This window comes from Hetaerina americana, unplaced genomic scaffold (assembly GCF_022747635.1).
Source record: "Hetaerina americana unplaced genomic scaffold, ioHetAmer1.1.p SCAF_7, whole genome shotgun sequence".
Classification (NCBI taxonomy): Eukaryota; Metazoa; Arthropoda; class Insecta; order Odonata; family Calopterygidae; genus Hetaerina; species Hetaerina americana.
In genome coordinates, this window is record NW_027287316.1 from 12,939,503 (window position 1) to 12,954,324 (window position 14,822).

The window sequence follows — 14,822 nt, forward strand, 5'->3', positions numbered from 1 at the left end:
ACTACCATCTTGCTGCCTATTTTTTGCAAGTGGAAATGTATGACAACTTTTTTTGATGGAATTTTGAAAATGATTTGATTAAACAACCATCAGAAGTCACTCTATTTCGTGTTGTTATGTGGCATTTCATGGTTATTGTATTCTTGGATAATCCTGGTGCAAATGGTTGATAATGGTGCGTAAATGTGTTTGCTCAGTGTGCATTTTGATATTTGGTGTCAATTCCAGAGCGCCAGAGGCCATCAAAAGGAACTGTTGCCCGGGCCACCCACATCCTGGAGGCCTTGGCCCACCTTCTCTCCTGGGCCCCTCCACTTCCACAATGCCTGCGCCCTGAGCTGCTCACACCACTCTTTGCATTGGCCCGTCTTGATACCAGTGGCCGTGGGGTAAGAGTTTTGACTCATACTACGATCATGTAGGGTCGCGGTAGTCCAGTGGGTAGAGCGTTGGACTGCTGACCAGAGGGTCCCGGGTTCGATTCCCGGGCAAGGCACTCTGGGCACCTGCAGCTCCACCCAAGCTAAAGTGATTTTTCGGGTACCAGGTCTTCCTGGGAAACCATAACCGGCACAGGGAAAGGAACTGGCCCCCCTACCCTGTAGTGTGAATTTTCACATGCCAAATAGGGCTTAGTACTGGGTGATCTCTACCATCACCTACTAAACCGACCTTCAGGTTGATTACTGTGTGTTTACGATCATGTGCTGTTTAAATACATAGGGTCCATTGTTGAGAGTCTATTAAACACTCTTTTTGTGGAGAACTCTTGAAATTGCATCATCCAAAAGTGAATGACAGAATCTCTTCCATTTTTTCCCACTTCTTCCGTATTAATTGGTTGAAAATATATGCTTTACTGTATCCAAGAGAAGGCATTTTCGTGCTAATGCCCATGACTTCAAATTTTTTGCTTCTGATTCATATATGGATAATATATGATAATTATTGAGCTTTCCTTGCTACCCTGGTAGATTACACATTACTGCATTATGAATATGCTCTTTACTTACAAGGAATGATAAAATAATATCTCCATCTGATATTTTGTTCAGAAATAATAGAGATTTTCAAGCATAATGAATAGAATAAATGGCAGACATTGTTCCTTCATGGAATTCACTTATTATTGACCAAAAACTCATGGTTGTTTTCCACATGTTATTGAGGCACTGTGGACGATTACAGAATTTTTTCAATAACATTACAAGAATCTGGCTGAAAACAATACTTCCAGATGAAGACTTCCGTATGCAATCAACATTTAGTGCCTATAGTAAAATGTGATTATAAAACTAAATTAAGAGCATATAAACAGTACAAAGTGATATGCTGCAAACGAAGGTTGGTCAGCACAGAGAAAATGGAATTCCAGCTGAAAATATTTTTATAAGTATTACCTCGTACCATGGGTTGTTATACTTTGAAGACTCCAATGATTATTACTTTCCCTAGAAAATCTGGGGCATTGTGTGGTCTTGAACTTTTTACTTAGGTGAGAGGGGCCATTCACTCCATATTGATAGAGTATCTTTTACCATAGAAATTTTTACCTCTTTTAATTTAGCCTAATAATGTCATCTCATGAATTGATTTTGTTGGTCTTTATAACTAGAGAGTAGACCAAAGTTTTGAAATTCACATGGCCTAGTCTTCCGACTTGACCATGATTTAAACCATATCTATCTCCCAGTTAGCGCTCAGATATGTTAGCTAATTACTTAAACGAGTAAGCTTTCTTCAAGATGACTCTCCAAATGATTAATGCAAACCAGATGTTCTTTTAGCCCAACTAGTAGGTGAAGTGAATTAAGCTTGATAAGCTACAGTCATGAGATTGATTTAAATTTTGCTTTGTAGTTAGATTCCCAGAGAAACTAATCAGCTTGAACCCCATCAGAAAATTATCGTGGAGAAAGGTGGTGTGGTTGTGTAATTGATTGCGGCATGTTACCAGCCGCACATACCTGAAAGACCCAGTTTTAAATCCAGGAAATAAAAAACTGCCGTTATCAATAGATAGTATATAGGTAGATTCTGATTGGTGAGGATGGAGCTCATCCTGAACTAAGTCCTACAGCATGTACATGAAAAATATAATAACAAATAAATAAGCAATTCAAATGCTTAGGATGGCAATTCTGCTTCTCTGTGACACTCTGGTCAATATCTGAATTCTCTTGACTTCCAGTTTTCATTCCTGGCTGAGTAAAATGACATTTTTTTGATGAATTTTATTGCAGTAGTACACTGACCTAAACCGATTCATGTGGCCATAGCAATGCTTTAATGCTCAATTTTGATCATGATTATGACTAATCATGCATTTGTCTGTTATTTCAATGGGCAAATAGCTTATTTCTGGGGCTAGCTAATTGTCATTTTATCAACTGAATGGGCTAATGTAAGGCTGAATATGGTAGAACTGATGACTCAATATACTGATGAATCACTCTGATACTAATTTGTAAGTTTCTGCTTTTTAGTTTCATTAATAGGATTTGATGTCACCCAGAGGTAACAAGAAGGCTGCATTATATTAAATTCTCTATAATATTTATGTTATTTAAAGTAATAAATCCAAGAGATGCTATAGAAGTCAGCTGAAACTGCTCTTTGCTTCTGTTTAATTAAATTTTTCATCATGAAGTCATATGAAATTAAGATACTACTGTGCACTTTATATAAATGTCAGTTTCTCGGTAGAACATTGAATTGATTTTATTTTGTGGTTTCTGCAGGTTGGGGCTTTGGGGACATTGGCGATGGGTGCTGTAAATGAGGTGCTTTACAGGCAGTGTCTTCCACTCGATGGAGGTCCTTTTATCTTGGCAATAGTCGAGGGTGCACTCGCACTTCTTGAGGAGGCACTAGGACCTCCTCCCGGGGGAACAGCACTGCGAGCTGCTCTGTCTGACTTAGAAGATAGGCAAGTCAATGACTCATCCTCACTAAATTTGTGCAGGGAAAGAAAACAAGTTCTTGTCCTTAGCAACTTTTCTTCCTACCCTTAAGTGTGGGTGGTGGTCAGTTGATGCATGGTGGTGTTTTTATCTTAATAAATAGAGACAATTATTATTCCACACCTTTGTACCTGATATTTTCAGTTATTTTGTTTCTGGAAATGCTATTTAAATCCTTGGAATGAAGAATTTCAAAATAGCATCTCATATTTTTCCCTCCTTATTTCTACCGATCTGGGCTAATTGCACCAGTGGTCAAAAATATAATTCTCTAATATTTACTTCCTTTCATAGTGGTCAACTTGTAAAAATGTAAAAATCGTGCATTCCACATTGCAGAATAGTATTGATTCATGTAACAATTCCAAACTCCAGAGCAATATTCTTACAATATTAGCAGAATATTCGACCATCCCTCAGTAAAGCCCTAAAGAAGCACTAAATTCCAGAACTGAATTGTTATCAGGAGGAAATGACAATTACTGGCCTCATTGTATTGTTGTCCCACCCAATAGTTGTTGAATCATGCCTCTATAAGCGTGCATTAATATGTCTCCCCATCTCGTCAACAGATTCCCAGACCGCTTGACGGAGACAGTGCGCCTTCTCGTGGCTCAGCATTTGTCTCGCCTTGAAGCCCCCTGTCCAGGGGGTAATCCATTGGTGGCCCGGCTCCTCCCACCCCTTTTTGCCCTCACGTTTACTCAGGCCCCTGTCGAGAGATTCCTATCTTGCTTGGATGTCTGGGCTGACCTTGCAGAGCGAAAGAGTGAGGGCTGTGGTGCTGATGTGAGACTGTAAGTGGGAATGGAAAATGGATTATTAAAAGGTGTGCCAATCTCTGTACATTTGATGACTGGAATTGTTGGCTGTCACATTCCTGATGATTGAAGTGTTTCATCTCCCAGGCTTTTATTCTTGCCCTAATGGCTGATTAACAACTGATCCCATCCAAATGCTATTGTGCAAATTCACACGGCGTGAAAGATGTTATCATGCAGTGTAAATCTGCATTTATTCATACTTATATATATATCTACCATTTCATGCATTAAAATGATAAAATTATCGGTTGGCAGAATGTGTTATGTTTGTTTTTATCATGTTTGATATTTGTTTAAATATTTGCTTTGATTGACTCTAATCTCGTTACTTAATCATTTATATAATAAAAATTAACATCATTAATAAATTAAACTATGCACTTTACAATGTATTTATGATACAGTGGTGCTCTTAATGTAATTGTTTGAAACTCATTCATTTAGTTCTAATAGAATCGAAGAAAAATATTTTTGACAATTATTAGTAACTGTGGTTTTGTTTTATTATTTTGCTCTGAACTTTCTTTTCCTTCTAGTATAATTTTGATATAGATGTATGCCTGTCTTGCAGTGTATAATGTTTGTTGAGTTTTTGGTTAAATTAACATTTGACAACTTCAGAAGGTAGTTTCTGGCTTTACATTCAGGATTTCCTTCATTCTAGAGATAGGAAAAACAGTGATTTCACAATAAAGTTGATTCACAAGTGGTCATGGTTTCTATTGCAGACATCATCATCCATTGAAAATGAATTTTTGACATTTCATGGATATTCAAACATCAAGAGAGTGGGCGAAGTAAGAAGTGTGAGGTGTACCTTGTAGGGTTTGTTTCAATGGATTCCGGTGGTTTGGCTGGTGGTTAGCAGAAAGGGATGGTGCGGTAGGGCCTAATGTATTTGGTGGAGGACTGGGTATTATACTGGAACCATTTTGTCATCCCACCTCACCAACCTCTAGCCAAACCCTTGGCAAAATCAATCGCATACCCTCCAAAATCATTCTCCCCATTAATTCCCTTTGCTGCCTTCCTTCTATTCTTCTCACATATATAAGAACGTGGAAAGAAAAAGCAGCAATTTTACAGGTTAAACTTTATTTTTGACTAGTTTCAATGTTAGATATATTCAGGTGTATCATTTTGATACAGAATGTCTTTGAGTAGTCTATATGTAAACCAATCTGAAATGCAGTATATTTTGTAGAATTTCATCTTTCATTTTCTTATTTTTATTTTAAGGAGTTCCTTCTAGTCATACCTCGAATCACTGCAAGGGTGGTAATGTTTATGTCACATGATAATCAAGTCTAGAATGTTAGCCATGGTTGTATCTGAGTGAACTTTATTGTGGAATTGCTGTGTTATTGTTCACCAGCTGTTGTTAACAAATTGTGTACCTAACACCATTTTGTGTTTCACGTAGCTATGAAGGTGCTTTGTTGGGACTAGTGGAAAGAATACTCTGGAGGATACAATTTCGCAACAACTGGAGAGAGTTGGAAGATATTGACTCGGAAACAGTTGATGATGATGTGAGTTGTTTCTATTTTTCAAATCTTTATTTTACACTCTTTGCATCAAAATTTTTAAGCATTTAGTGGAGGCAGGGAAGAAATAGAAAATGACAACATTTTATAGATTTTGTCAAATTGGTATTTTGTTTAATTCATGTCGTCACCTACGATTGAACTATGGCAATGGTATATATTTATATTATTTATTATATTATGTGTATTAATATAATCCTCTTATTTTTTTCATCTTGGCTTGTGTTTTCTTTAATGTAACTTTTGGCCCAAAGAGTGGTTCCAAGAAACTGTGGGAGATACCCCAAAAGTAACTTTTAACGGAGTCATCATCTAAATGTGCATTACAAGGCAACAATTTCAGAGGGTAATAATCATTTGCGTTGACCAGGAACCTGGTCATTGTTGCATTCCACAGAGTGTTGCCTATATGTTTATCAAAAATTAGCTGTTTAAAATGAAAATAATGAAAACTCCAAACACGTTTTTTGAGAAATTATAACATTTTATGGAAGCATGAGCATTTGCTTTACATCCATCGTGACAAGTGTAGAATTCTTTGAGTAGATTCTTGAAAATCACATTATCAATATCACAATTGGCAGACATAACCTTTAGGACATAGTTTAAGACAAATGTCCAGGTACTTTAAATTAATTCAAAATTATTCTGAGGGAATTTCATGTCAGAAGGTAGATACAGTTTGAGATCTGTTCAAAAAGTTCCCGAACTTTATTCATTACAAAAAAATACTTCCCTAACAAATTATTGGTTGGGTCCCCATTCAAACTAGTCTCCTCCCCAACGTATACAATTATCCAAACAGTTTTTCCAAATTTTGAAAGTCCTGGAATATCTCTTTCGGAATGCTCATAAGCCCCTCAATCAAATATTTCTCTATCTCTGGAACCATAGCAAATCTTTTTCTTTTGAGGGGGGTTTTTAGTTTGGGGAACAGGAAAATTTATATGTATTAGTAAATTGATGGGCATCAACGGTATTGCCTTTCCGATTAATATGTATATCAACTTCCTGTATATCTTGTTTCTTCAGTAACATATTTATGAAGGTGTAGTCAAGCATTCCATTTTTACATGTATGGCCTTAAAGAAAAATTAGTTTGATATTGTTTTTTCTTGCTACATAGCAATAAGCCTTAATGTGAGTAATTTTTATACAAATTCATTTGTGCCTTTTCTCATGTCATGACTAATTACTTCTTTATAGGGGCAGACACAATGGGAACACTACCTGGGTCGCTGCATAGAAGTTGTTGCACGCGTTGGTGAGCTATTTCCAGATGGAACACTTGGCCTAATTGTAAGTATTTTATCTCTCGAGTGCTGCTGTATTTTGTAACCATTACAAGATGTAATTCATACCTCATCCTCCTCAAGTTGCACTCAAATTTTGAGCATTTAATATATAATAATCTGTGACCATGCAGATTGATTTTTATATGGTCATGTGTACACTCGACCCTTCCCATCTAAACCTTAAACAGAAAGGTTGAGGACATATGGGAAAGTATTTCTTGTCTACACTCTGTAAATCCCATTGGAGTTTCAGTGCTCAGCTAGCATTTATTATTAAGTGTGAAGGGCCTCTTTGTCTACATATATTTGTCCACTATGACATGCTCCTTAATTCTACCACCCATACAGGGTCATGACCTTGTTGAAGGCCATAGTGTCTGTTATGGGAATGGATCTCATTACATAGAATCATTCCATTGAATTTTAACAAGTAAGTTATAATGAGATGTATGTATAGCTGTAGGATGTTTTTTCTCTCATTTGCCTTTCTTTCTTTTTGCCTCAACAATAAAAATTTGAATGACCTCCAGGAGATGAGGGTACTTTTTAAGTCATGAGTGGTCAAGCAGTAGCCCAACAATAGATCACAAGTTGTCTTCTCACCATTGATAGAAGCTCCCTTGAAGCATTAGGTCTTGATTCCCTAATGTGAAATTTGGTCTGCTGTAGATCCTGTGCAGTGTTCCAGGTCATTGAGTGGTTGATGATCAGCTCGTCAATTCTTTACCTTCCTGTTGCAGGGGTAATAAGTAAGATGGACCTTGGACCAGTTGGACCACGGCTGTTCCCTGCTTTCACAAGTTCATCAGCTGTCTCATTTCTGTCTTTGTGACCTGGAACTTAAAAAGTTTGAGAATTGAGTTCGGAACTCACTTATGCTGAGAATGAAAGTGGTACCTAGGTTTGCTATTCACAATTTATTGGTAGCGGTCAGGCTTCATGGCATCATGACATCAGGCGGTGTCTGTCTCTTTGAATAAATGCTTTTTGAAGAAAAAACTTTGCTTGAAATTCTTATCAGAAGTAGTTAAGTAAAGAGTCATAAGAATGAAGTTTTTTGGATGCTGAGGTTTTAGTAAAAAGACTGGGTTAATATCTGAATTTTTGTGTTAAAGTTTTGGCAGTTGAGTTTCATCTGTCGATAAAACCCAGATATTAATTCTATAGGTTTTATTTCATTCCATTAATTTCAAGTTCCTAGGTATGCACTTCCATTCTCTTTTTTGATTTCTTTTTAACATCCAAAACAAATTTATTTTTGATTTATGTTTAATATTTTCAACCATTTGTGTAATGGATTGCCTGCATGAATACCTCTCTTCTTCATCAGGGAGAAGCTTGGTCAGGATGTGCAGAGTCTTATATTCAGGGCCACACCATGTCTTCATCATCAAGTGGGAGCTCAGACCATCATCATTTGCGACGTGACTTGGCATCCCTGACCCTTGCTGTGGGTCGTGCTGCCTCTCTTGGTGCACTGTCCCGGCCTCCACTCATGAATGATGGCGCTTCGAGGCTTGAGAGCAGAGCATCAGAGTTGGTGTCCCGTCTCGTGTCATTAGCATCGCGTGGCATTCAAAGATCTCCGGTCCCCCCCGCAGATCTAGTAGAAGTGTAAGCAGTTACCTAGCATAATACATTTAGACTGACTGGTTTCCAGACAACAGGATGTGCATTTTTGGATATCTACAGGGGAGGCCAATAGTGTGATGAGTAGACTTTCATGTGAACCAAGGAAGATTCTTGCTTCCCTTGCTTAAGTCAAAAAAAATATATATATATTATCAAAGCATTCTTTCAAATTTCCAATCATATTAGTCAGTTGCATTATGTGATGCCTGAGAATAGCATATAATCAAACATTCGGGAAGAAACTAAACCCAAGCACAAATATTTTGAGTAAAAATGGTGGGAAAGTACAGTTCAAAATTCATTTCATTCACTCACTGAGAGATGTATCTAATGTTTCAAAAATATCAAGTAAGTCATGATTTTATGGTGATTTATGATGTTCTGGGAATTTTTTCCATCCCCTGCAAGCCTTGATGGAGATGATGAAGTATAGCGAGTATTTCCCTGGATTAATATGAATTCTCATTCCCTGTCATGCAGGCATGCTCAAACACTAGCTGCCTTACAGGCGTGGTGCCATTGGATGGCTCAACGCATTGGACCAACGGGGGATTCGCGTGCAGCGGAACTCGTCTCCCAGTCTGCAGCATGTGCCGTTAATGGCATAATGGCTGGTGCTGAGTGGTTAGTTTTGACTTATTTTCCTCCATTGGGTTATTTCCTCTCAAGTCATTCAAGTTAACACACATATTTTACTTTTTCCTCTTTAACTGCACAAATTCCCTTCAGCAGGCTTGGACTGCTTCTTAAACTTAAGATTGGTGTATCAGTATGGAATCTAATTAATTGCCATTGCCAAATGTTTATTTACATTCACTTGGAAAATGTTACAGCAAAATGGTAGCTATAATGGCCCATTCTCTTCAAGCCATTGCCTGCTACAGGTATGTCACTTGATTTACCCAGTGTGTGTATGCAGTGAAACCAAACACATTTTTTTGCAATGACACATATTTTGTGTTGGTCTTAAATCACTCTATTTAAGAGATGTGCATGGTTTGAAAATTAAACATCTTTTGAAAATAAGTGTGCTCTCTTCAACTCATTAATTTTGAAAGAGATAAAAATGATTTTGAAAAGCAAGGCAGACTTTATTGATAATTTCTCAAATTTTGACCAGTTATATAATGTTATTCTTCAAATGTGAATCATATGGAACAAAAGTATAAATAAATACTGAACAAGGGGTCATCCATGGAAGCCATGAATGCCTCCGATGGGGGAATATTTTTGACTTGTTAGAATCCAAAATAGGTATTACTTATTTGCCAGACAATAATTGGAGTACCTGCTGTCCCCAGAGTATAAAAGTATCTTTTGTGGGGTATAGTGTGTTCTCTAAATGAGTGTAATTATTTCAATTTAACATGAGTTCCACCTTGATTTGTAGGAAAGTTTTAGAATTCAGTAGAAAAAAGTAGGATTTGAAAAATGCCCCTCCATAGTGGTTTTATACACTATTACTGTGATTGAAACTTTAGCTTGCTGAACTCTGTCATTTCAGAGGTCATCTTTTGATCGTTACTCAATCAAATTTTAACACCCTCATTATGGTAGCTGAAAAACAGCTAGTTAGTTTCAAAGTTGATGTTTTCACTTTGAAGAGTTTGATAGAAGTGCATGTAAGCTATTGGGATTAGTTTCATTAGTATAACTAGAGCATTTATTGAATTTTTGGCTGTGAAATCTAACATTGATTTATTAACCTGACTATATAAAATCAAAGATCAAATTTTCAGTATTTTGGTCTTGTGTCTGCTGGACAGTAATCATTAATTGCACTCACTGCATGCCGTATTTTTTTTTTTTTTTAATATTCATAAAGTTGAACAGAGGGTCATTATTTTCTTGGTGGTGGGTTGCATATCATTGCTACTAACATCAGGTTCTGATGGTGAACTTTAAAACAAATAAGCCACAATATGGTACGTCACTCCATTAAATGTGAAAAATTGGGATGTGTCAAGCATTTTACTTTTTACTCCCCTCATATTTCAATTTCAATAAACTACCCTATTGGGCTAGACCCACCTATGGTGTAGATTAGTAGACGTTGGTCAGGTCATTGAGAAGGGATGACACCATGCTGGGACTTAATTTATTTTTAATCAAAGAATCCAACTGCGAATGTGGAGAATTTAGATTGATCCTAATTGGGGATAGAATGAAAGATTTTATTGGCACAAAACAGTGGATATATCTGCCTACGTTTGGATAGCCTGATGTAGAATTAAAGATTATGTCACATGGAACTGAACTGTATGATAATATTTCATCTCTATTTACTCATGCCTTTTTCTGATTTTAATCACAGTTATAGAAAAACATTGAAATGGTATATTTTATAGTTATCCCTTTATATTACTTTTCAAAATTAAGCTCCTTTAATTTCAACTGTGATTTTTGAAACAGGAATTCTGGAAGAGCTGCGATAGGAAAAGCTGGTCGTGTTCCACATGCTGCTGCCCACCTGTTTTGCACTTTGACTGCAGTTGCAAGGCCTCCGCGGCTGTGGCAGAATCCGGCTGTGTCACCCCTTTTCTCCCGAGGCCGGGATGTCCTTTTGGCACTCCCAGAAGAGGTTGGTAATCTCCTGTCTTTTTGTCTCCTTGAAGTGATTTATTTCTCATTTATATTTATGTAATATCCCAACAGGGTCATTTAATGATTGCTTTTCTTGAATTTGTTAGTAGAGGGCTTGCCAAAAAAACTTCCAAGGTCAGAGTGGTAGCTTGGTTTTTCTCAGATTGGTCGCAGAGTATCTGTACACAATATAGTACAACCATAAATGGTTGACAATGAAGGGGTGCTTTAAAGTGTTGTATGGTAAGACCATATCATTTTTAAGGTTTTTTAGGGTACATAGCTAGCTCTTGATCTTAATATGGTTCATAACGTGACAAGCACTGCAAAGATTTACCTTAATGCAAGGGATGAGGAATTATGATTGTGTTACTAGATGTCTTCTGTATTTGGAGTGTGAAAAATGCCTATGTATGTATGTGCGACAGAATGGTAGTGGAGACATTGAATTCTCCTCATGTTTTTGCCCTTTTGAGCAAATATTTTTTCTTCAAACCTCAAAAGTTATCCATGTTATTGATGAAATGCCAACAATAGTAACAATTAATGAGGTTTGAAGAAAAAAAATTTGCTACATATTACTTTGAATGGGTACCAAGCTTCTGTAAATTCAGTAGTTCTTTCATTCTATATTACATAGAATTGAGGCAATTTAGTGTCAGTGAGTAATTAATGGAAGATGGGTAACCAGGAAATCACCATGGCAGGGCCTTACTTTATGTCAGAGGCTTCTGGGATAATCAATCAGAAAATATGCCTAGAAGTGGAAACCATTTTGAGATAATTAAATTAGTAATTTAGTTTACTTAACATTTGATAAAATCAATTCACACCATGTCATGAGCAGGAAGTATTTTAGTTGGATGTACACCATGTTTTAGGCCTTTAGGCCTTTAGGCCTTACTATGGTAGCATGTTTAATTTTATCTCACATGGGGTGTTGCTGTGAAACTTAATGTGTGTTGTGCTAACAGGGATGTTGCCTCTCTGCTAATGTTTGCATACATGTGTCTCTCCCGATAAACTCTTGAATCTACAGGCATTCATCCTTATTGTTGTAAAGGCCTAGAAAGTACTTCACAATTATGTACTGTCGAGATTGTCATATGGCATTGGAAATGGTTGCTTTTAATACAAATTTTGATGATATCAAAATAATAGCAGAAACTAAATGTTGCTTAAAAAGTTAAAATGGTAATAAACTTATTGGATCTTGAGAAAGAAGATCGTCGTCCTGTATTGCATTTAAACTTGAAGTCTTGACTTACCCTTCAGAGCTTGGAAACAAGGCAGCTGAAAGGCATTTTGGCACACCTCAGACTGGGAATATAATACGAGAATGGAGGGGGCAGAAGGTGGATTTAGTAAAAGCAAATATGAGTAAAAAATGTATACATGCATATGCTCCTAAATGGTCAAAATTTCCTCTGAAACTGCCTCTGGAATATGAAAGAAAAGTTATGACACCAACTCATGATGTCATACCAACGGGAAGAATGAAACAGGGAATCAATTTCTAGTGTTTGTGATTGAAAAAGTCCTGACAGAAAGTTAAAGTGAGACATCATAATGTCTTTTTTTTAAATGTGAAATAAGCAATGTGCCATATGGAAGTGAAGATGACATTACATGAGAGGAAAGTGACATTCCCAGTGAAAATTAATGCCGAAATGATTTAGATGCAGTGATGATGAATTTCTGGGATTCTATGATGACTAAACATTGATATACATGCAGCTACTAATATTTTAATGTAACTTTTCAATTTTCCTTGTATTAAGTGTTAATATAAAAATATGTTGATCTTTTTTGTTTAATCCAAATATATTTTGTAAATTCTAACCCGAGAAATCAGGGCATATCTTATGTGCTTCATACGTCCTATGGTCTGGGAAATGTGGGAAGAAATTTTAAACAAATTCTCTATAATATGTGCCAATGAGAATTTTAGTGGATTGGCTAACACAGCTGAGTTTAGTGGATCTGTTAAAAATAATTTTATTCCAAAAACAAAAAACCATTTCATCTGGAGTTAACTGAAATTGGATATTAGCTCTGTTCATTCAGAGACATTATTTCCCAATGCAGACTAATTACAGTACTTGTCAAATGCTGGCAGTTTTGTTAGATTCTTAATCTGAAATACCTTGTTTCCCAAAATAAAAAACACATTGAAAGTTATTTACAAAATTCTGAGTTTGAGGCCAATAATGTGAATTAAGTCCGATGTTCTGGAATTGCCAAAATAAAATACAATATTTCACTCATTTTGTAGAAACCTACTGTCCAAATATTTTAGATTGGCTGCAGTGATGAAATGGTTTGTGAATTTTGCCGGCAGCGGGGGTAGCGTCCTCGCTTGCCAACAGAGAGGTTGCAAGTTGGTGGATTTTTCTCTATCTAGGGCTTGGGTGTATGCCATTGTTTAAATTGTTGAATCATTGTTAAAAAGTCCAATGTAAAGGACAAAGCGCTGTTTTTGGATTGATGTGAAATAAGTAAATTCTCGTTAATATGTACCAAAAATATTTCAATTTTTAAAAATTGTTTTTATGTATGCATTAAAATGATAATACAATGGACAATTGCCTTAATGCAATGACTGGAAATGGTGGAGCATAAATGAGAGTGTGAAATGATTTTTATTTTAAACTTTCTTAACAACATTATTCTATCAATCTTCTTCATAGACTGGACATTTGGTAGCCCGTGGTTTGCAGAATTCTTTGCTTCTGGCTCAGGCTGGAGAGGGAACATCATTGGAAGGGCCTTGGGCTGAGAGGGAAGCTTTATATGGATCTCTTCTCTCCTCCCTAGTGGACCAAGAGAGTCTGGGCGCTCTAGGTTCTCAGCAGAATGCAGATTATGCCAGAGGTAAAGAATCAGTTTTGCTTGCAGCAAGACAATCTTGTTCTGTTTTTTGAAGTGAAGGTAAAAAAGAAACGTCACATTCCATTAAATACTTCAATATTCAAATTTGGAAACATCTTGGAACTTAAAGAGTAAATGTATGCATTGGTGCCCTTGTCTTGGTCTTATCAATTTGGAAGTTGCTCTGATGAAGTATTCAGATTTAATGATGCTCATTCAGAAATTTCATGCAATAGATTTGTTGGTTTTTATACTCTTCAGTAAGTTTTTCCTTGATAAGATGGTAGTTTTATATTTTTCTTAAAAGTCTTTCAAAATGTGGAGATAATGTGGTATTTTGATATATTTTTCATAAAATATGAATGTCAGTGCTCTATTCAACCTCCCAGAAACTTAAAGGCAGAAGATGGTCATAGTCGCAGCACGTGAGAATTTTATTATGAATAAAAACTTGGAAAATATGGGACTTCAATCTGGAGCTTCCTTTTTTCCACTTGGAAGCTGCCTCAAGAGCTATTACGCTACATTTTCCAGTGCAATAGGACAGTGCTTCCAGTTTTCGTCATTTATGTGCAGAGGAAGTGATAAGAAAGCCATTGAAAAGATTGCAGATTAGGGTAAAAATAAGTTCTCTCTGTTAAATGAGTTTTATGCATAGTCAACAGTTCAATAGTTTCTTATTACTGATAAATACTTATCAAGGATAAATGGAATTACAGTGAAATCGCTAGGTAATGAAATCAAAGGCATCCAAAAATGACAATATTTGCTGTCATTTTGAGGTTCATTATTTTGAGGTCAATGTGGGTTAAGCATACTCAGAAGTATGGAATCATCATTATTTTCTTTTTAGACAAGTGAAAATATCCAAGATTTTTGATGTGCTTATGAAGGATTTATCATAATTGTAGCACATTTCATCAAATTGCCAAGTAAGCTTCAATTTTTTTCAACAAATGAAAGAGCCCCGTTGAATGACTTTGTGTTTCACACAGACAATGAGGACAGGGGTTACTTATGAATGATCACCTATAATAATATTGTAATATTGTCTTGTGTTTTACTTCAGCAATGTAATGAGCTAATACTAGTTCTTGGTAATATGAA

The 14,822-nt window shown here is 36.3% G+C and overlaps 1 protein-coding gene across 1 annotated transcript in view; it reads left to right on the forward strand.

The window, feature by feature from the left end:
* ebo (ellipsoid body open) overlaps positions 1 to 14,822 on the forward strand; it is a 33,311-nt gene that overhangs the window by 9,071 nt on the left and 9,418 nt on the right. Inside the window, exons 6-14 of the mRNA XM_071595030.1 lie at positions 229 to 389; positions 2,742 to 2,929; positions 3,536 to 3,760; positions 5,211 to 5,319; positions 6,541 to 6,633; positions 7,960 to 8,243; positions 8,742 to 8,885; positions 10,674 to 10,842; positions 13,535 to 13,718. Of these exons, the coding sequence (XP_071451131.1) occupies positions 229 to 389; positions 2,742 to 2,929; positions 3,536 to 3,760; positions 5,211 to 5,319; positions 6,541 to 6,633; positions 7,960 to 8,243; positions 8,742 to 8,885; positions 10,674 to 10,842; positions 13,535 to 13,718 (1,557 nt within the window). The remainder of the gene's footprint in view (positions 1 to 228; positions 390 to 2,741; positions 2,930 to 3,535; positions 3,761 to 5,210; positions 5,320 to 6,540; positions 6,634 to 7,959; positions 8,244 to 8,741; positions 8,886 to 10,673; positions 10,843 to 13,534; positions 13,719 to 14,822) is intronic.